Genomic DNA, 22,902 nt, shown 5'->3' with positions numbered 1-22,902 from the left:
TATTTATTTTTAGTCTTTTTAAATAAAACGAAAAAATGTCGAATTTTATTATTGAACCAGCAGTTCTGGTGAGTTTGGCTAGTTTTAAACCGGTTTTAATGGTTTAATTTAAATCTGATTTTTAACACAGCTCACAACAGATAGAAAATGAATAAGGTTTGACCGGTTCGATTGACCGGTCTGGTCTGGTTTTTAATATACTCTGCAATTTTACCGTGGAATTAAAATATTTATCGAAATATATAATCCACAATTTACAACGCTCTTTCGGAGAGCTTTATCCACTTCCCATGGCGTCTTCCGCCGCTTCTCCCTCCTTATCTCTACTCTCACTCACTTCAAAGCCTCCTCCGTCCTCCTTCTCCTCCGCCTCCGCCACGCACCGGCTTTTCCCTTCATTCAGAACCAACGGCGGCTTCGCGCCTCTAACACTGAACCCCCGCCGCGGCCGTTCAATCATCGTCAAAGTAGACGACGGCGATGCCGACGGCGGAGGACAGGACGAGTACGACATGGACGATGAGGAAGTGGAAGAAGTGGACAACAAGAAGGACTACGACGTCGAGTACGACCCCTTGGCCGCAGCGATGGCAGCCGCAAGCGGCGGTGGCGGCGACGGGGACATCGCGTTCGTGCAGAGCAAGAGCTTCATATCGACGCAGGGGTGGGACTCGGAGATGGTGGTTGATTACAGGATAAACGAAGACGAGTTCCATAAGATCAGCTTGCTGGACTGCGACTTCTTCATCAGGAAACCGCCTGATCCTGATAACGATGTTTATGACTTCAGAGAGGTTTGTGAAATAGGTTTCTCTGCTTTTTTAACGTTGAGTGTCTCCTGTTTTCAAGTATACGGCGGCGTTTTGATGTGGTTGTTGCAGATGTATGTTACTCCTCCGGATACAGATATTTACTCAATTCCAAGAGTTCTTGCTCCAATGCCTCAAAAGGTCAGGAATCGAATCCAAGTTTTAATTAGATATCACTAGTCTTGTCTGTATGGGTGATAGTAACGGCTTTGTATTAATGTTGTTTACAAGTACAGTATATCCGATGTGCGATGAGTGACTATGGATGTTACGATGTCACCGAACCGCCTATCGATGCTCCCAGAGATCCACTCTACAAATCTGTGAGGGAGATATCCAAGGTATAGATTTTGGACCATGTTCCATATGTGTTCATGTTGTCTTTGATGCATAGATTCTTAAGCAACATGTTTTGACAAGGAAACACTTAGTTTTGTTTTGGGAACATTCCTGGAAAACACACACCAAGAAATATGTAATCCCAAAGCATCAAGGATGACATCTGTTCGAAACTTATTGGTTTGGATTAGTAGTTAAACTTGTCTTTATCGTGTGTATTCATTTTTGCAGGTTTTCTTAACAAAGCATTATCGGAACAGAAGGTTAAACGACCCAGAGTTTGTGCTAGACCTCGAAGAGATCTATGTTATTGACTCCAAGACGAAGTCAATCACCAGGGCCAGAGTTCTGGTATGAACGATTGTTGCCTTCCACTTTAACTAGACACCATTAACGAGTTCCCAGTCAGAGTCTGAGCACAAACCTCAACTGTAGACTGTACCCAGTTGGGTATTTTTTTATGGATTGATAAATTCTCTTACACAACATTTCTCATGCTACTATAATCATACAAAGCTGGTCTATTCTAATGGGATAATCCATATCTAGCTCTGAATCACATAGGCTGAGTTGTTAGTTCTTGAAATACCGTGTGTGGTACATAGCTGCTTATACAGTTGTCCCTCCCATATTCTAAGGTTTTGGATTGTTTCAGGTGACAGTTCCGGGAGGAAGAAAAAGGGATAGGAAGGATGACTTGCTCGTGATACGCGATAATGGAAACTCCTTTACAATCATACACGCGGTAGCTTTGAGCTTTCCATTTCCCCCCCACACTTTTCTTCGGGCAGTCATTTGTATTACTTCACCTAGATTTACTCGTATTCTATTAATGTTTATATATTTTGCTTTCTTTCAGGGAGAAAGAGATGACCCGACAACGGTAATAGAAAGGGAAGAATGGACTAAAACTCGAGAAGACATGGAGAAACATCTCAGAAAGCTACGAGACTTCAGTGTCTCAAATTGGTTCTAAAAATTCCAAAAGAAACCAAGCGACAACTCAGCAAAAAATTCTTCCTGGGATGGAGTACGAGAGCAGATGGAGGGGCCAAAGATGTGTTGTTCCATAGTATACAATGTTTTCTGACCCCATAATGTACTTTACTAGCTAGCAGCAGAGTTGAATGCGTGCGTTAGTGGATGATATAGGCTCTACTCTAGAACAAGTGTGTGCAGATGCAATAGTTTTGATGAATTTAAATATTCAATGACTAGAGAAGCTAGCTTATGTATTTTGTTAGTTAACAAGAGTTTCATTATTTGCAACTAAGGTGTTTCAACAGTGTTTAATTCAAGTGTTCCGGTAGGAGATATTCAAGATAGTAGATTGTTTTGAAACTTAGCTGGCGTGTCGTTTATTAGGATACGAAGGCATCAAAACGGCAGGTATTCTTTTATTCTCACCTCGATGTAGTTTATGATGGTGCGTCAGTAAAACATCACGTGTACGGTGTCTTGTCTGATCGTTTGGTTTTCATTCACGTGAGTGGGATGACACATGGCAGAGTTTGCCGACAGTGGCTTTCAATGTTGGGTGGGTGGTTCCATCGGCCCATTCTGTGACCAAACATTAACTTCTATATTCATTCACCACCCCTAGATTACTTGAGACGATACGCAAAAAAAAAAAAGGAATTAAACACCCACAGTTCCGTGATCGATGATGTATGGGATTCGTTACGAACATCTTTTGACTCATTATTATTTTCACCTCTATAATAGCATTTACAGGTAAAATTGTTCTAATTTACCTCTATTTCTTCATCTATAATAGAAATTTCTATTAAAAAATAACAACATTCTTCTATTTTTTTACTCTATATTTAAAAATTGATATTTTAGAGGTGAAAATAGCAAAACACATTAGAGATGGTCTAATTATAAGACTATCTCCAATGATTTACCACATTTTCACTTTATAATAAAATTGTGATATATTTTAATGGTACTCAATTTTATAATAAAAAATAGAATGATGAACAAAAAACAATTTACTCTATACAAAGAGTAAATCTATTTTTTACGAACGAAAAATAAATCACCATTAGAGCATTTTTACTTTTAACTCTATTTTAGAATCTATCTATCTATATATATAAAGTTGTGATTGCTTCCCTCCGAGGGTGTCCACCTATGATTCCAGCTCACTAATTTGTGCATTCTAGAGCCGCCACGTGTCCCGGTCTTTAAAACACATCGTTTTATTTAATTTGGTAAGCAATATCTGTGGGCTTCGATTAGAATTGAGTTTTATATTTTGCTTAATAAAGCTCATTCACTACAAGAAAAAGAAGTGATACCCGACAACCATATTAAAGATAAGTTTATCGGGAACGAGTGTTTCCTATCATTTTTCGACAATCCTAATTTCATCGGACTTTGGGTCTAGAAAATCACCATTTATTAGAAAATTTTCAGTATGTTACGATAACATATATTGTCTGAAATTTTCGTCGGAAAATCATCTGAATGTACCGATGACTTTTTGAGTAATCCACCTCCGATTAATTTCTGGCAGCTGAAAATATTTATACAAAAAACAATTATTTTAATTAAATTATAACAAATATTAAAAATCTTCATATATTTCATTGCAAAATAAATGTAAAAATTCAATAACAAAAAAATCAAAAAGGAAAGAAAGGATCTCCTGTTGGTAATAAATTTGATAAAATTGGTGGTGTATGATGCAACGGTGGTGATAGCAGATGAGAAGTGAGCGGAATGGAAGTAGTGGTAAAAAGAGTTGTAGCTGTGGTCGTGCAAGGAGTTGCGGTGGCTGGATGCAAAGAAAGAGGCATGGCGGTGCAAGGAGTTGCGGCAGCGGCGGTGAAGATGCTGCGGTAGCAGCGGTGAAGGAGGTACGGCAGTGGCGGTGCAAGAAGTTGGGGCAGAGGCCATGAAGGAGTTGCGGCAGTCGGTGAAAAATGTGGAGACAGTGGGGGTGCAAGGATTTGCGGCAGTTGCGGTGGAACCAGGAGTTTCACGGTGGTTTTTTTTGCACAAGAAAGTAGATCTAAAAAGAAAAGAGAGAAAGATTGGGAAGAAGGAAAATAAATATATGAAATTAAAGAGATAGTGCTGACAATTCTTCTCCACCATTCGTTTGATATATAGATAAAATTAAACACGATTAATAAAAAATAGTTTTATGCTAAAACACAACATTTTCTCCAGAATCTTTTTTCCATTACACGTTTCAGTTTGATCAAATTAAAACAAAAAATTATATATATATATATATTATCGTTTGCAAAAATGTAAATATAGTTAGATTGATAAATATATTTAATCACCAAACCAAAAAAGCTATTTATATGCCTGTTTATTTTTAAGATTGGAGACGATAATTCAATTATTCTAAAGCTCATTTAAAAAAAAATCAGTTGTACATTAAATTATTTTTTACATAAAAATTTGAATGAACAAGATAAAAGACTATTTTGATCATGTCTAACGTTTAATTAACTTTTATTCGTGTAGCTTGCTTTCTTGAATATAATTTTTCAGTTATGAAAATTAAATAATATTAGTACAAATAATTTTAGTTCGTTCATAATAAATAAAACAAAACAAAATTTTTATTTACCTACCATAATATATTTGTGTAACTGGTTCATTGTATATTTAAAGTATATTTAAATTCACGTGAAACCAAAACTTAATTTAAAATTATAGAAAACAACATAACCTCCATTAGTACACTTTAATATGGATTCAAATTTTTGTAAAATGAAACAATGTGAAGACCATTTAAATCGTTTACAGTATAATAATACTACAACTTTATAACATAGAGATAACTTTTATTATTTTTTTGGACAATATAAACAAGTATTGTAAACAAGAAAAATATATCTTATTACATCTAATTTTTCCTGACCTAAAACTTTCTAAAAGATAAAAAATCATTATCATACATATTTCTTGCAAATAAAATCCGAAAACACAAACCACAAAATTATACAAAAAATAATAATCTAGATCACATGTAAAATATATCTCGCATGTAGGGCGAGCCTATGTATAAAATAAATTGGAGTTGGAGATACTAATACATGTATACCATGAATGTGTTCAATATTGTTATTAAACCATTCTATTAATACACGTTATAATCGAATTCAACTGAGATTTGAAAAATGATGAAGGTAATAATTCATTGAATATACATGCTATCGAACAAAAATTAACGCGTTATAAAGTGCTTAATAATTCATCTTTTGAAGAAAAACAAAAACATGTCTAAGAATTAAATTGAATAAGAAAAGGAATTGCAGGATACAATAAAGAAGATTTTTTTTTTGGGTCGAAATGTTAAATTTACAACAAAGAAGATTGATTGTCGTGAAGCAGCATTGGTCAAAGACTCAAATTGGGATTAAATTAACGGTGAAGGACCATAAGGTACGTGATAATAATGTACAGTATATGAAGCTTATATTAGTATAACTTCACCTATCGAGGTCAAAAACCAAAAAAGGGAAACAACGTGACCCATTTGTTTGCTAATTATTTATCTATACTTAAATCTTTGAATCGTCAACCCTACCAAAAAAAAAGAATCAAACAAAAGACTAAGAATGAATCGTTGACGACAATGAAAATAATTAAAGTAGTGAATCATATAAAACAAATAAGGGATAAATACAAATATTTTATGAAAATCATATGTTTACTTGATATTGTCCACTCATTTACATGGCACTACGTTCTATAAAAGTAACCGATAACGGTGGAACATGCCGTATTTAATACGTAGATTTCTTTTCTGCTGCTTGGTTTGGTACTATATACACGTGGTAATATTAATAATGAGTTTTCATCTGTTTTCATCTTTTTTTCTTTTTTTTTGGGTTTAATTTTCATTTATTATCTTGGTCAAGTGATTTTTTTTTGGGGGTGAAATTTATAAGAAGTGAATGCATATTTTATATCCTCAACACACATGATTTACGGAAATTCATTTCATATCTAACATATTGCAATATGTTCAATTCATACCCGATTTATATAGATATGCTAAAACATACATGAACTTTTAAAAAATTCAAATAACAGTAGTATTAAATTTAATACATTACAACATATATAACTCTTATAATGATGATATTATGATATGATCGAAAAATTTACGGATATATTTATTACATAAGATTAAAATTTAATTATTTAATTAATTTTTGTTAGTTTTACTAAATGATAAAAAATTATAAATTTTACATTTTCTAAAAAATATTTTTATAAAATGATTATTTTGTTTGAACAAAATTAATTAACGTAGCATTTAGATCAGCAAAATTAAATAATGTGTAAGCTGATACGGCGACAAAAGTATGATTTGGCCAAAAATAAACATTAGATATGTTACTTGAAATTTTTGAAAGTTCAGGTATATTTTAGCACGACCATATAAATCGGGTATAAAATGAACATATCGCGATACGTTGGGTACGAAATAACTGTTTTCCCGAGAATTTACTTATAAATTCTATTCCTTCATTTTAGAGTTTAATATATTTGTTGGATGGAAATATCTGAAATTTTATAAAATTAATACTTTGACTGAAACAAGAAAGAATATTTTTTAAAAAAAGGAAAATACTTAAAAGCTAGCTAGAATAAAGACCAAAAAAATATAACTAATGTCGAGAATGAAGACCAAAAATATAATTAATGCATTTATCCAAAATGAAATTTCTAAAATGTCTGCTCCTCCTCCATGCTTCTCCTCACTCTTCTCTTTTCTCAGAGGCTGCTAAAACCAAAATCAAAGAGCCACGAGAGAGAGAGAGAGAGAGAGAGAGAGAAGAGTTTCTCCTCGTGTCCAACTAATAATCATTTCGTGTCTCCAGGGATCACACTTGATGAAGGGATACAACGTATTCACCTGAAATTCAGAAAAACCATTTTGATAAAACTGAGAAAAAGAAGCGTGCAAGAGAGAAAGACATAGAGATGACCGAAAACGACGTCATTACAGGAGGAGGAGGCTGTACTGTTGTAGTTGGCGTGAAGTTGGATGCGTCGAGCAGCGAGCTGCTGGATTGGGCTTTGGTTAAGGTTGCTGAACCGGGTGATACCGTCATCGCTCTTCACATTCTCACCAATGGTACTTTTTGTGTCTTTTAAGACTTAAAGCTTCGATTTTTGGAAATGGGTTTCTTATGTTTCTGAATTTGGATTTTATGTAGAGATCACCGATCAAGCAGGCAACTCTTCGTTTCTCTCCCTTGTTAAAACTCTCGACTCTGTTCGTGAAGTCTATGAAGGTCTCTGCAAATTAAAACAGGTAATAATAATATACAAAAAAAGCTGACAACTTTTGCTTCCTTCATGAGTCATCAGTTTCTAAAGAGATTCCTTTTTTTTAATAGGTTGAGTTGAAGCTGAAGCTATGCCGGGGCTCTTCTTCTCGAAAGGTTCTAGTCAGAGAAGCAAAACTGTGTAATGCATCCAAAGTTGTGGTTGGAGTTTCCAAAAGCTACCATACAATTCATTCTTCTGTCTCAGTGGCTAAGTACTTAGCCAGGAAACTAGCAAAAGACTGCTGGGTTATGGCTGTTGACAACGGGAAAGTCATGTTTCAGAAAGATGGTTCCCCACTGACCATTCACCAATCTAAAGGTTTGGCCTTTTTTTCTCTTTTGAGTTTCTAAATTTTGTTTGCGTAGAGTAGTGTTTGAAACTCTCTCCTTTCTTGGGCTTGGTTTGTCATAGGGAAAAGCAACGCTCGTAGGAACACTTTGTCTAGCTTCTTTCAGATGCCTGTCACATTGCAAAAGAATACAAAAGTAGTTAACAACTCGGAGGAGGGAGGGGAAGAGGAAGAAGCAGAGGAGGATCGTTCCAGTGGACATAGTCTACGGCAGGCTTTAGTGTCTTCCTGCCTTAGGAATCGCTCTGTTTGTGGAAATGTATCTGGATCGTCCTGTTATGATGTTGATCAAGAAGAAAACGCTGATAAAGGAGATTTGACCAGATTCATCAATCTGCTGGTAAAGGAGATTCCCGAGTTTAGACCAGGCTGGCCTTTGCTTTGTCGTGTACCTTCTTCGGATGTGTTAGTTAATGTTCCGCGAAGCTCTTCGTACAGAAGAATACCAGTTGCTCAGTGGGTGCTGAAGCTGCCTTCTAGGACCAACTCTGCTGTTGGGAGTTCAGACACTAAGCAGATTGGTTTTGATTTTTCTGAATCTGAAGATGATAATAATAAGTTGTCTAGCTTGAACGCTGAAGGTCCAGCAATTGTTCCTGATGGTAATGATTCTGTGATCGTGAAATGTTCTCCTGATAATAGTCCAGAGGAATTAGAGGGGCTTCATGAGAGGGTCTCCACATCTTGCCAGTCCTTTAAGTACAATGAGCTTGTGTCAGTGACATCCAACTTTTGTCCTGGTTTGTTCCTCTTCTCTCATATGAGCTACAAAAAGTCATTTTAAGACTGTTGTAATATATGATTTTGTCTAATTAAGAAAAGCAATGTCATTTTCAGATAATTTCATCGGAAAAGGAGGAAGCAGCAAGGTGTATAGAGGTCATCTGCCTAATGGAAGAGAGGTTGCAGTGAAAATTCTCAAGCAAACCAAAGGCGTCTTGAATGATTTTGTGGCAGAGATTGAAATCATTACAGCCTTAAACCATAAGAACGTTATTTCCCTCTTAGGTTACTGCTTTGAAAACAGTAGTCTCTTACTTGTATACAATTATCTCTCAAGAGGAAGCCTTGAAGAGAATCTTCACGGTAAAGACTCTGATCTTTTGTATCCACTTTCAGATTTTCTTAATGTTTGTGGTTCTCTAACATTGCAATGGTTTGAAATTAGGCAACAAGAGAGTTTCGGTTGCGTTTGGTTGGAACGAGAGATATAAGGTGGCTGTGGGAATAGCTGAGGCGTTGGACTATTTGCATAACAGTGCTCCACAAGCCGTCATTCACAGAGATGTTAAGTCATCAAACATATTGTTATCTGATGATTTTGAGCCACAAGTAAGTTTTTTTTTCAGTTTGCATAAAAAGTAGAGATGCTAAAACAAAGGAGATCTTGTTTCACAGCTTTCTGATTTTGGGCTTGCAAAGTGGGCGTCGGCATCTACAACGCAGACAATCTGCTCCGATGTCTCAGGCACCTTTGGGTGAGAAACAAGAAAAAAAAAAAAAAAAATTCTGTTGAAGTTTTGATGAAATTTGTTTTAAGAGATGACAAACTTGAAACTGTTATGCGCTTCTTGGTGCAGGTACTTAGCTCCAGAGTACTTTATGTATGGTAAGATGAACGATAAGATAGATGTATATGCATATGGTGTTGTACTCCTCGAGCTTCTTTCTGGAAGAAAACCGATAAATAGTGAATCTCCAAAGGCTCGACAGAGTCTTGTTATGTGGGTATGTGGATACTCCTCGAGCTTCTTTCTGTAGCTTTCTATGCTATTGCTAGTTAATAGATATGATGCATCTACACGTGCAGGCCAAACCAATTCTGGATGATAGAGACTATTCTCAGTTACTGGACCCGAGTTTGTTAGATGACAACGATGGTGACCAGATGGAGAGGATGGCGTTAGCGGCCACTCTTTGTATAAGACATAATCCTCAATCTAGGCCAGATATGGGAATGGTGAGTCAATTTTTGTATCATCATCTAGACCGTGTTGACAAGATATGTGTTGTGACAATGCAGGTATTAAATCTTCTTAAAGGTGACATGGAGAAGCTGAAGTGGGCAAAGGAAGAAGTTAGTATTGGTTTAGAGGATTCAAAGCTACTCAAAGACGAGAAACTGCATAGGTCAAATCTACAGTCACATCTAAACCTAGCGTTCCTTGACATGGAAGACGACGCGCACTCTATGGTAAGCATGGATCAAGGCATCTCCGTGGAGGATTATCTTAAAGGCAGGGAAAGCCGCTCATCAAGCTTCAACTGAGCTTGTTCTACTGATAATTAACAACAAAAGCACAATGGCAAAACTTTCCAAGCTGAAGATGGTCAAGACTCTCTCTTGTATGTGACTCACAAGGTACCAGTGTGAGTGTAGCGTATATAGTGAAAGAAAAGGTGTTTCTTTTCATTTGGATAGGGTGGTGGATGTGTTGTGGTGTGGGTTCTACTGCCCCTCCTCACTCCCTTGGTTTAGAGTTATAAAATGCAGCTTTTAATTGTAATGCGGGTATATGTTTTACAACTTTTGCCTTTGTTGGGTGGGGGCAAAATAGACATGCAATATGTGCATTCCTTGATCCTAATGGATCAAAGTGAATTTTCTTTGTCATGTATTTGCTCATACCTGTCACTATCTAACATTATCTTGTTGAAATGCATTATTTCATTCATAGGTGCCTATCACAATCCTAAAGATTATCTTAACTTATCTCAACTCTGAAAGACAAAACCCACATGTGTGGCACTGAGTCTCGATCAAGGTTCTGCAGTAATAGATGACACAAGTATCTTGGGCCCAAAATAAATATAGTCCAAGGCCCAATAAGTTAGAAAAGGAATTGTAACCGCCACGACTCGGGGGAAAAAAAATCGTTTGTCGTACTATTCTATTTCCGGCGTTATCTATCGTGATTGCTTGCGTTCGCGATTTCAGCAGAGAAAGCAAAGAAGAAGCGGTTTTAAAAGATCTGCAAACTTTTCTCGCGCAAAATCAGCAATGGATTCATCTCATTACAAACCGAGTTATACCCAATGGAATTCTCCTTACTCTCCTCATCATCCTCCTGCTCCTCTCCTTCCGCCGCCGCCGCCTCCTCCTCCTCGCCAATCTCATCCCGATAGCCCTAATTTCTATGTTCCATCAAGTCATAACGGTGGGCAACGTCAGGATTACCATCACTACTCTCATCGCCAAGATCTTCCTCCTCCCAATCCGGCAGTTGATTATCCGTCTTCCTACTATCCTCACCATCCGCCGCCGCCGCCGCCGCCACAGCATCAACCATACATCCCTCAGCAAGTTAGCTATGAGTCTCAAAGGGCTTCGCAGCCTTCGTCTTCAACTATCCCATTCACGGAATCTCGAGATGTCTCTCAGTCTCCCTGGGTTGATTCATGGACAGACGCTGGTCCGGGGCGAATGTATACTGGTGGAAGCCGATTGGATCCGAGTCCGAGCCGTGACTATCGGTATGACTACAGCCGCTCGTCGAGGGATTCATCTGGTGTTATCAGCATCAACCGTGGTTTAGATGGTAGTTCTAGGTCTAGAGATGAGTTTCGTAATACTGGGTATGTGAGAAAAGAATCTAGAATAGAAGGGAGTTATCAAGACCGTGGTCAGTTAAATGCAGAGTCTGATAGGTGTTTTAGGGGTCTAGGTCAAGGTAATAGGAGTCTAGCTTCTCGTGTTGGTTATGGTACTGATCGATATGGTGTTTCAGTGAGTCGTGATATGGGTAGGTCTTCTGCAAGTCATGAAGGGACTAGAAACCAGAGGTGGGATGAAGGGAGGATTCTCTATCCCCGGAAAAAGGATGACTACTATCATTCCGAGACTGAACAATATTTTGATCGTGGAAGGAGAGCGGAGAGCAGTGAACTGAATCGAACTCCCAGGAAACAAATGCAGAAGAAGAGTGCTCTGCTTAGGCTTGAAACTCCAAGAAACCATCAGAAGGGTAGAGAGAATGGTCGGAATCATAGTAACTATAATGGGAAAAGATTTAACTCGAACTTGTTTAGGGGTAAAGAACATTTGGGTCGTTCTGATCGTGGATTGGTGGAGAAGCAAAGGGAGAGAACTCCAGTGGATCTTGATGTTTCATTTGAATCGAATCTTCTTGTAGCTAAGACCATAGCATCACCTGCCAGTGCAGGCATCCACCCAAGCCGGTCTGTGACACCTCGGTCTTTTAAAGCTAGAAGAGCATTGGTACCTGATAAAAGTGAGAACCCTTCTGTAACTGAAGGAAATGGAAAGTTGAGATTACAATTTTCAGATGAGGCTTCGGTTTCTGAAGGCTCCAGACCATCTAAAAGGCAAAATATTTCATCTGAAATTGAAAAGAAACCTGATAATTACTTAACCCCGTCTTCCAGTGATGCTGGGGGTATGAACAAGGTCAGCTTTGTTGACGGTGTCGTTCAGGATTGCGAAGTTAAAATCACTGATGGAGGTCCTGAAGCGTTAACTCGTGATAGTGAAGCAAAAGTTCGTAGTACTCTACATGCTGCAGAAAAGATCTCTAATTTTTGTGAGGCTTTGAAAGAGGCCAAGGATGACTCTAATGTCGAACGTGATAGCAATATGGAGGCTTGCTCCATTAAAGAAGATTTTATTGAAGGAGACAAAAGTATACTGAAGTCTCAAGATGTGCTGGACAGAACTGGTTGTAATACTGGTGAGGCTCTTCCGCTGAAGGTCATGGAGATGGAAGACATTGTGAAGGCGAGTACCAATAGGTCTCCTACTAAATTACTTGTACCATTGTCAACAGCCGCTGATATCTCTGAGTATTCTGAAGCAGTAATTGGTTTTTCTCGTAAGTCCATGTGTAGTGTTGAGTCTCATCCTTGCGAAGATGTGGATATGGATTGTTCATCATCAAGGAATGTACCAACAGAGGAGGTAAATACAGGGTTTGAAGAAAGTGCATTCATTGGCTCATCAGTTGGATCTTTAGGTTATGTGGATAAAGATTTGGAAAAGTCATCTCGAGACGCATCCATCTATTTTAATAGAGAAGACCCTGGTGATCAGGCGACGGGGAAGTTAGGTATTGGTAGTATTGAAGATGGTAGCAATGGGATCAGTAAGAATGTAGATTCCTTGTGTCCTGAAAATAACTGCCGTTGGGGTCTAGTTTCCTCTGCCTCTCTGGAAATTCCTAGTGTTTCAACGGAGCTTGCTAATGCAAATAATAATATTTCAGGGGATCTTGCTAATGCTCACAGTTTTACCATTGGTACATGTACCCATACCAATACCATAGTCGACTTACCTGATATGAGCGGAAGTAAAAATCCTACTCATTGTGAAAACACGGTCAACCCATCAGTTGAGAATGGTAGCAGAAAAAAATTTGTGGAAACTACGCCTCTCAGTAGTGTTGCAGAAATGGCTGATAATCTGAACAGTGATGAAGGTAAAAAAGCCTGTGTAAAAGGTACTTCTTCATCTCTTTCAGAGGTTGATGTAAAGGGATCATTAATTGTGTTGCCTGTTGAGAGAACTGAAGGCTATCCACGCAGTGATGAATCAGATTTAGCTATGGCAGTGTGTATGGAAAATGTAAGTGCCGAGAGACTTGCGCCTGATGAAGACCTTGGTTTAGCATCTCATCATCCTGCCGAGATTCCTTCTGTAGATCAGTTAAGTGGTTCAAATAATAGAAGTTTGAAAGCTTGTTTACCGGAGCCAAATGTTTCTCTGAACAAAGATATTACTGATGGTTCAAGCGTGGGGCTTGTTCAGCGAGACGTCAGCCAAAATGATTCCACTTTCTATGGTAATTTACCTTGCTCGCCTGCATTGGTAATTGAAACAAACATTGCAGTTGGAATTAATGGCATGTCTGCTAATGAATCTGTTACTAATGCTGAATCTGGTCTCCACGAAAGTCAACCATGCTCAACTGTAAGCAAGTTCTTACCTGAAGATCGTCGGGGATGTGGATCATCTGGTGCATTTGGTTCTGTCTGGAATCTCGCTGTGAAGAAAAATCTGGAAGAGGATCCTTCAAGGGTTAGTGCTTGCTTAGTATCTGATATTTCTCCCTTGATGGCAATGAATGAGCAGATACAAAACAAAGAATCTATTCAAACTAACTACAGTGCATCTCAAGGTGGCATCATGCATGAGGAAAATAATTTTGCTGAGAACATTGCTATAGATACTCAAGAAGAGAAGAAAACAAACCCTTCTGGTGGAAATTCGAAGTGCAGAACTCTGGAAACTGATATTGTTGTTGTTACTGGGAATTCAGTGTTGTCATGTAATTCTTTATCCAGCTCACCGGGGCAGAGCTTCGGGCAGATACCGAGTGAAACACATGTTGCTGCTACAGTTGATGAAACTTACAAAGATAAACAGAAATCCAAGCATTCTGGTGGTACAAGTGAGTACAGAACTCAAGGAGCTGATACTGTTGCTTTTTGTGGGGATTCAGTTCCATCTGATTCTCTATCCAACTCTCCAAAGCTGTTCAGACAGATACAGAGTGAAACTCATGTTGTTTCTATGGCTGATGACTCTAACAACTATAAAGAGAAAGCAAAGCCATCCGGTGAAACCTCTAAGTACAGAACTCCGGAAGCTGATGTAACATCTGATGTTGGCGGTCAAGAGAAATACTCACAGAACAGTATTAAGACTGATATATTTAATGGTGAAGCATTGTCAGCTGATCGAAAAGTTTCTGGAACTGAAATTCTTGGTGATTCAGGAGTTCATCTGTCATCACGTGCAGATGTTAAATTTGCATTGACCCATGTTAACGATCATGCAAAATCTGTGCCAGATCGGGATCCCCAGAATAAGACATCTTTGAGCTCTAGGTGTGAATTAGAAAAGAGGAAAAAGAAATCCAGTTACTCTACTCAGAAAAGTTATCCCCGTTCCCTGCCTTTTGTATCTGACACTAAGAAAAATGCTAACCCTCCCAATAAGCATCACACTTGGCATCGAAAGCCTAGTCCTGCTGCCTCTTCTTTTGTTGCTGCCAAGCCTTTATCGTCTACTTTTTCTACACAACAGAAGGTTCCCATAGTGACTGCCCAATCTAGTAATAGTTATGTACGTAAAGGGAATAGCCTTCTTCGAAAACCCTCGGATTCTCCTGGTGTTACCCTTGGACTGCCTTTATCTGCTATCCAGTTAAACCGTATAGAAAACAAAAGCACAGGATCTGCCAGTAGTGTTGATGTAGGTAACGCTTCTTTTCTTGTTAAAGCAGGAGAAATACCCACTCTTGTGAAGCAGTCAAAGCCTCCCTCAGACAGCAGCACCTCCAAAGTATCAAATGCCATTGGTGCTCCTTCAGGAAAACGTGCATTATCTTACAGCATGGATCACCCCACAACTTATTTACCTGAGTCTATCATGGATTCTGCTACATCTGGGGAAGCTAGTGCTCCGCACTCTGGTGGAGATACATCTAAGACATCTGACACGCCAATCCAGACAGATTATGCCTCAGATTGCCAGCAGAAGAAAATTCCTCCTAAATTGGATTCTTCAGATTTGAAGAGAACGGTATATGTTAAAAGGAAGGCAAATCAGTTGGTTGCAGCTTCAGATATTCATAGTACAAGTAGGAGCCAGATTCCTACCTCTGATGGCTACTTCAAGCGAAATAAAAATCAGCTAGTAAGGACTTCCGAGAGCCGTGTCAATTACTCACCTGATGATGCATTAGATTCACGAGCATCTGCAACCATGGTTTCGGAAAGAAGATCTTCTAGCTCAGCATTCTCCGACTCTGGTATGTAAAGAAATAAATATCTGTTAGCGCTCTTTGAGCATCTATCAGGACTGTTTTCATATTGATTCTGATACGCATGTTTCTTAGGAGATCTTGAACAGTGGATGTTTTTTTCCTGGAGAAGGAATAATTGATTTCATTTGCCGTATTCCTTTTCTTTTTCCAGGGATAAACATTCCATGGTCTAGGATTTCTTACGAACAGGCGTATTAGATTCTGTTTTTCATATTGCATATTTTTATGCGGTTTTGCACTCATAACCAGATGCGAGAATTGAAGTAACTGGTCCTCTCTTTTTTTTATTTGCAGCTGTCACGAGACCATATAAGCGGTCAAAATTTTCTCTGGTTTGGTTGCAAGATGATCCACAGTCAGGGTTGCCCTCAAGTCACATGCGCTATCGGAGGATCTTGCCGCAACTTGTTCCTTGGAAAAGAGTGACATACTGGAGAAGATTAATGAATTCAGTCTCCGCTTTGCGAAATGGTTCTTTTCCCAACACCAGGTATCTAGCATCTAATGTACTCATGTTCCTTGAGCTGCAACGCTTTTTTTTGTGCTTGCAAACTTGATGACAGGGCGTTCTAATCTTCAGCCAAAAGTTGTCAACGATGAGGAAGAGACATACTGTATACACAAGATCAACTAACGGGTATTCACTTAGAAAATCCAAGGTCTTAAGTATTGGTGGGTCGCATTTAAAATGGTCCAAGTCCATTGAGAGAGACTCGAGAAAAGCTAATGAGGTTAGTTTCTTCACTGAAGTGTCTTTGGCCTGTCTGGAAGAATCACCTTTTTAGCACAATCGAAAAAGTGGTGTATACAACTTTTTTTTCCTCTGTTTGTACAGGAAGCCACTTTGGCTGTGGCTGCATTTTCAAAGAAAGAAAATGAAAAGCATTCTGGACAAAGTAGTACTAGGAAGGCAAGCAGAAACCATCTGACACGTAAGTTGGTTGGTTCACGATATGGCCAGTTATTTGGACGAACTATTCTTTTTAGAGGCCTCCTGGCCAGTTCGTATAAAGCTTCGCCTCCATTTATCTTGGGTCTATTTTCTTGCTGTTTCTTGAGCCTCTATTTCAGCAAACCTCAAGGTTTTTTTTCTTATCGACTTCTGTTCGTCAGGGGAGCGCATTTTCAGGTTTGGTTCCCTTCGCTATAAAATGGACCCTTCAAGGCGAACTCTTCAGAGAATATCTGGTAGGATATCCTAAAGTTAAATACTCATAAACACTATAGTTTGATATTGTAGATGAGCATATAGGATTTGGAGAAACTCTGTGTAATTAGAAAAGAGAAACCTCGAGCAGGGACAGAAAAGTCAGCGTTAGTGATCCGTTACCTTGAGCTTCTTATTCTGTAGTATATGGATGATCCGATCATACATACACACACATGTATTAGCTCTTATTCACTCCATCTAGGTGGTTGATGAGTCTCAACCAAGGTTTTGATCGGAGGAACTCACTAGGCTTGGAACTGTTAGTTTTTCATTAGTTGCACGAGAGTCTTGACCTCATGTATCTCTCTGCTGAGTTAAGAAATGATTTTTGTTAGATGTTGATTCACCGTGCTCTGGACCTACTGAAAATGGAAAAGCCGCAAAAAGACCGTTCATCCCAAAGAGATTGGTCATAGGCCATGAAGAGTATGTAATTCTTGATTCAAATATGTCTAATTGTACTCCACTTTCTGGAGCCTCAATCTAACATTTGAACTCAATTTTGCAGATATGTACGTGTTGGGAATGGTAACCAGCTTGTCAGAGATCCAAAGAAACGAACCCGTGCGTTGGCAAATGAGAAGGTCAGATGGAGCCTGCATAATGTTCGGTTGCGGTTGGCTAAGAAGAAGAAGAAGTACTGCCAGTTCTTCACAAGATTCGGGAAATGCAACAAAGATGACGGAAAATGTCCCTATGTTCATGACCCCTCGAAAATTGCAGTTTGCACCAAATTTTTGAATGGATTGTGTGCCAATGAAAATTGCAAATTGACTCACAAGGTCGTCCTAGTAAGTCATTGCTGCAGAAAATTTCTTCACAGAAATCTCTAACTGCTTGACTTATTTCTTCCACAGGTCATTCCAGAAAGGATGCCCGATTGTTCTTATTTTCTGCAAGGTAAGAATGTCCCCACTGTACTAAGATCCTACGTAGGTACACACAGTACTAATACCTATAATGCAGGGCTATGCAACAATGAGGCGTGTCCATACAGGCATGTGCATGTCAACCCCAGTGCTGCTATATGTGATGGGTTTTTAAAGGGATACTGTTCAGACGGAGACGAGGTAAGGATTCAACTTAAAATTCATTGCACGGTTTACAAGCATATACTCGTTTCTTATGCACTACTAGTGAATCTTTTAGCGATCCTCGTTATAATACAAGTCTTTGAGGAATTAAAATAGCATATTAAGGAGTATAAGGAAAAGAGAGATCCCTCTCTGGCTTTATTTTACTTATCCCTTTGAATTCCACTCACAAACACTTGATTAAGTTATGATTGCGAATTGTTGTCTCTACATAATGGTAACAGTGTCGGAAGAAGCATTCCTACACCTGCCCAGATTTCGAAGCAACTGGATCATGCTCTCAAGGATCGAAATGCAAGCTCCACCACCCCAAGAACCAAGGCAAAGGAAGAAAGAGGAAAAGACCAAGCGAACCATCAGAGAAAAATGCCCGTGGGCGTTACTTTGGCTCACTTCAGAAACTCTTTTCCGAGTCTGAGCCAATGGTAGTGGATAGACATCCCACTGAGAGTGAAGATTTTGGAACAGAAGGCATTGAGTTTATATCACTTGGCGCTACTGAGGAAGAAGCCGGTGATAACAATGATCAAGCCAACGAGCAATCTATCTCCAGTGAGAGTGAAGAACCTGCTTCAATATACGAGCTAATCAGACCAGTAGCTTTGATGCGGTAAGAAGAAACAGGTATCAGTTTTTGTTTGGTCGAGTACAAAGGTAAGCTTTCTCTGGTAGAAAGACAAACTACACGGTCTTCTGATACGTTTGTTTGTATTTTAGTTAGTTAGCTTTTGTTCTCTTCTATATATATACTCTACTTCATACAGAGAAGAATTGTACATATGTTTTTGTAAAACCGATCCAAAAATTTGAATACATTTGTTTTTTGGTGGTCTCTCTTTTTGTTGTTTATAAGTTCGCTTGAAACTTTTACTTACATTTTAATATCTGAAGTCGAAGTTGCATCCAATAAACAGGGGGAGAGTACAGAAACTTGAGATATGAACTAGTACTACTACTACTACACAATGATTCAAGTTAATTTTACACAAAAAAAGCAAAGGATTCAAGTTAATTTTACACAATAAAAGCAAAGCCTAATCGAGATTATGACATTTAAAACAAGGGTCTCGCATGGAACTGGAAGTGGAGTCGGTTTTATGCAGTTGAAGAGCTGGTACTCTTGTCTTTGTCAGTAACATGTGATCTTCGAACATTCATGGTCGAGCCATGGTTTGAATGCATCATGGCGAGCAACTTTCTGAGATAACAAAAACATCCAACAATTAAATCCCTTGTATAGTGATGATCACATACAAAAGCATCTTTATTCTTTATAACGTGATTCAAATAACAGATAAACAGGTCACACATATACCGTTAAATAAAAGATGAAGCCACGCAACAGGTTCAGAGCTCTATGGCGATTCTCTCCATATAAAGCTTTCTCGAACATCCTTTTGAACTCTGTGAACAAAACTAAAGATGAACTAAAGAACACATAGCAAAATCTTTGAAATTGAAAGCACGCAGAAGGTATCCTTTTTGATTCAGCACTATCAGTTTATCCATATTGTTTCTAGAAGCAAAGCATAAATTTCCAAGAAGATATGATATGGTATACAGCAAACCTGGATACTGATCAAGATATGAAGGTTTCTTTTGATTCGTTGTGTAAGTAAAATCCCTTCCATCTAACAGTTCCTTGGATTTGATCAACCATCTACACAGCGATGCTTCATGCTCAAGCTCTTTGAACTCATTTTCACTGTATGGTTGTTTGAGAACATTCATAATCTCCTTCCTAAACCAAGAATTGCATTGGTCACCCTCATCATCGCTCTCTTCCTCCAAATCCTTATTACAGACCAACAAAAGATTCAAAAAAATGAAAGAAGGTTTTATTTGAGGCAAAAGCGAAGATGAATGAAGGTAATATACTTACAACCACTTTATAACTTTTTGACGGCACAAACGGAGAATCTTCTTCATCAACAAACGGACGATCACCAACCTCAATACTGTCGGAATCAGACAGTGACATTACATCTTCCTCACACTTCACTCGTACCTCCTTCTCAGGATTACTACTTGAGCTCTTCCGTTTCTCCACTAACGATGTCAGATAAGATCTGTAATGCTGATCAGGTACCATCTCTGCTTCCCTAATCTCCTTCTCGCGAGCTTCAACATTGTGCTGCGAGCTTCTCCTCGCATGACTTGTTGCGTCAACACTCTTATCATTCACAGGACTCTCTCTTCTCTTCAACACAAACTCCTTTGTCTTCTTTTCACTTGCTTGGACACGATGAGGAGTCCTTGACACAACAACATTCTTCTTGGTGGCACGACCACCAGTGTTCTGATCTTCTCTGCTCTTGTGCTTATCTTTAAACTCGCGTTTGTCGTATCCTCCGTTATCTACTTCATACCTGATACACCTCAGTGGATTATCTATCAGATATGAGTTTCCATCGTCCATGAGACTATCAAACAACTTCAGATACTGATCATCAATTTTGTTGTCGCAATCATCATCATCACTAGCACCAGCGGCAGAAGAAAAGGTCATTTGCATGTTGGAGGGATTAGCTTCTTCAGACTCTGATGAAACATCAATATCCATCATACAGTCATTCATTTCACCACAAAGAACATCTTCATCGTCATCACTGTCTAAGTCAATCACAATAGGCTCCTTCTTCACAGGCCTCATCTTCAGGTTTCTCATCTTAAAATCTCAAACACAATCAGATTCCTTAAAATTGACATATATTAACTAAAAAACTTCATGTCACAGTCCTGTAAAAAAACAAGATGTGAGGGAAAACATTGGAGATATATAGTTAATGACCACACAAACTCAATAGCTATTTGGGACTTCTGCATCTATAAACAGATCACTTACATTGCCATCTCTAGAAATCTCTCAACAGTTGAATCAAAGGAGGAGAGAAAGAACTATTTCACACTATAACTTTAGTGGCTAGAAAAAGCAATTCACTGATCTCATCGTAGATCTCGCCATGGCTCCCACTGGACTCCAAGTGTCAAAATCAGTGAGGTAGATAGTCAGTAGTTAAAGCGCCAACTCGAGAAGAGAGCGTTTCCGCTTTTGTCGCTTCTCAATTACTACACAACCTTTAATGTTTTCATGTTGGGCCGAAATAAAGGAGTAGGCCTAAATATCTTAAATGGGCTCAGATTCTGTCCTTAACGGTCTCTCTGTATAAAACAACTTAGGATTTCCTCTCATAAAACATTATCTAATTTTGAAAGTACTAGATAAATATCCGCGCTACGCTGCGGTAGAGCAGTTCTTTAAAAAAAATAATACCCAAAATGTTTATTTTTGTAATGTAACTAATGATTTCATGTTAATTTTCTTTACTAATACCTTAAATTTCTATTTCGTAAATATATTCCGTGATCTTTTTTTAGATTTGCTACTTTTTCACTTGGCATATAATTTCCTCTAAATATATATACATAAAATGGATCAAGATATATATTCCGAAAACAGTAGTTTTGTGATTTACTTCATTTTTACGAATTTATATATTAGTATGTGATGTTTCATAGAGTTACAAATATCCTTATACTTTGGTTCTTATCAAATCAAATTTTACGGATATTTTATCTAACCCTACTTCTTTTTCTGCTTTCCTTTTTCGGGTATTCTCCGACTTTTATTTTCTTTCAACAGGACTAAAATCTTGTTATTGGGTTCTTCAGTGTAGATGATGATATTGAGTCTTTTGGTTTTATCACATGAGAACCATCATAGTCTCCTCCTGCATCACTTTGACTCTCTACATCTTAGCTTTGGAGATTTTAGGAGAATTTGGTATATGCAACATTTTCATAGTGTAAAATAACAACATAAATTAGAACAAATATGATTGAAATATATAAAACTTGAAAAATATAGTTCCTCTTGGTTTGATTTATTTTCTCTTGCAAATTGTATTTGGATTAACAAATTGTTTTACTTATAAATTGTTAACTAATTATTATGTATTGCTTTTCATTTGGTCGTAATGTTTTGCTTATAATAGACAAATCATTGGAAATACGAAATGATTAGTAGTAGTAAGAGTCACCACTCCTACTAACCGACCATTTTATAGATGTATGTGGCTTGAAATCGGAAGTGAAACTACGGGCATTGAACGATCTCCCGCAAATTTATTAGTAAACGATTTGACTCGCAATTTGTTATATTACAATCTAAAACTGATGGTTAGAATCTAATATTTAATTCTTGCAAACAAAATTTATAAGCAAAAAAAGAGAGAAAGTTTTCAATGTTTTCAACCTTTGATAGTCAAGTTACTCTTCTAATCTTGTGCATGATCTTCATTTTTCTGTGTCTTGATGTCAATCATGGATATTGCAAACACTGTTGACTAGTTGGTTGTTTCTCAGACTAAAATTTGGGATGTTGGAGAAAATTCGTAAATTCATTTGCTTGTGGTCCACAAAGCAGGCTGCAAACTAAATTTACGGATCTTCTTCAAATCGTCGTGTTTTTCAAATATATAATTTTCCATCTCACACTCCCGATGGCAAATTAATCAGAATGGAAATAGTCAAAGCAATTATAACCCAAGAATAAAAAGACATAAACCAAGCATTATTTTTTTTATTTTTGCTAACATAAGTCGGGTATCTTTTGAGCCATTTTCCTATACTTTTTTTTTATCACAATGGCTGCACGTGATTCTGAGGTCAAACCAAATGGTGAAAGTGTTAACATAAGTGAAAATAGAAACACAGCATTCCAAAATTAATCAAACCTTAGGTGTAGATCATATATTTTTCATTAACAAAGTAGTTCAGTATATAGCTGCAATTATTAAATTATTCAATAAGTTAAACAAATCATACGTGTAGGTCATATTTTTCATGAACAAAGTAATTCGGTATAGATAGCTGCAATTATTAAACTAATCAAAACTGACAAAGATGATCAAAGATAATCAAGAGGCAAGAGTTGTGAGTAAACTCAAACATACCACACAGGAAGTCTGATCTACTGATACAAAGAACTATCATGCACACTTTT

The 22,902-nt window shown here is 37.9% G+C and overlaps 4 protein-coding genes across 5 annotated transcripts; 3 read left to right on the top strand and 1 right to left on the bottom strand.

Annotated features, from left to right (window-relative positions):
• The first annotated feature begins 237 nt into the window (after positions 1-237).
• On the top strand, positions 238-2,441 carry BNAC05G16910D (PLASTID TRANSCRIPTIONALLY ACTIVE protein 6, chloroplastic). Its single transcript, XM_013842138.3, has 6 exons — positions 238-794; positions 882-950; positions 1,046-1,150; positions 1,380-1,499; positions 1,804-1,893; positions 2,008-2,441. Exons 1-6 carry the CDS (start codon positions 291-293, stop codon positions 2,122-2,124), a joined length of 1,005 nt encoding a protein of 334 aa, XP_013697592.1. The 5' UTR covers positions 238-290; the 3' UTR covers positions 2,125-2,441.
• Positions 2,442-6,824: 4,383 nt separating this feature from the next.
• LOC106401539 (protein kinase STUNTED) lies at positions 6,825-10,492 on the top strand. Its single transcript, XM_013842072.3, has 10 exons — positions 6,825-7,263; positions 7,346-7,443; positions 7,529-7,778; positions 7,872-8,549; positions 8,647-8,895; positions 8,978-9,141; positions 9,208-9,287; positions 9,390-9,537; positions 9,620-9,769; positions 9,833-10,492. The coding sequence occupies exons 1-10, from the start codon at positions 7,110-7,112 to the stop codon at positions 10,076-10,078; spliced, it is 2,217 nt and encodes a 738-aa protein (XP_013697526.1). The 5' UTR covers positions 6,825-7,109; the 3' UTR covers positions 10,079-10,492.
• Positions 10,493-10,691: 199 nt separating this feature from the next.
• On the top strand, positions 10,692-18,729 carry LOC106400736 (uncharacterized protein At1g21580). Of its 2 annotated transcripts, none has more exons than XM_013841110.3 (10): positions 10,692-15,578; positions 15,888-16,083; positions 16,174-16,324; positions 16,429-16,525; positions 16,707-16,781; positions 17,139-17,229; positions 17,312-17,585; positions 17,661-17,703; positions 17,770-17,873; positions 18,122-18,729. In XM_013841110.3, exons 1-10 carry the CDS (start codon positions 10,811-10,813, stop codon positions 18,509-18,511), a joined length of 6,189 nt encoding a protein of 2,062 aa, XP_013696564.1. In that variant the 5' UTR covers positions 10,692-10,810; the 3' UTR covers positions 18,512-18,729. The 2 variants fall into 2 exon arrangements, with proteins under 2 accessions (XP_013696564.1, XP_013696563.1); XM_013841109.3 differs by having other exon boundaries at positions 17,312-17,594.
• An 88-nt stretch (positions 18,730-18,817) lies between these two features.
• On the bottom strand, positions 18,818-20,998 carry BNAC05G16880D. Its single transcript, XM_013841111.3, has 5 exons — positions 20,743-20,998; positions 19,780-20,636; positions 19,466-19,691; positions 19,213-19,301; positions 18,818-19,095 (listed from the first exon to the last, which is right to left on the bottom strand). The coding sequence occupies exons 2-5, from the start codon at positions 20,563-20,565 to the stop codon at positions 19,027-19,029; spliced, it is 1,170 nt and encodes a 389-aa protein (XP_013696565.1). The 5' UTR covers positions 20,566-20,636; positions 20,743-20,998; the 3' UTR covers positions 18,818-19,026.
• Positions 20,999-22,902: the final 1,904 nt, after the last annotated feature.

The sequence above is a fragment of the Brassica napus genome, chromosome C5, assembly GCF_020379485.1.
Source record: "Brassica napus cultivar Da-Ae chromosome C5, Da-Ae, whole genome shotgun sequence".
Classification (NCBI taxonomy): Eukaryota; Viridiplantae; Streptophyta; class Magnoliopsida; order Brassicales; family Brassicaceae; genus Brassica; species Brassica napus.
Note: the sequence above shows the minus strand (reverse complement) of the source record. Positions and strands in the feature narration are given on the sequence as shown.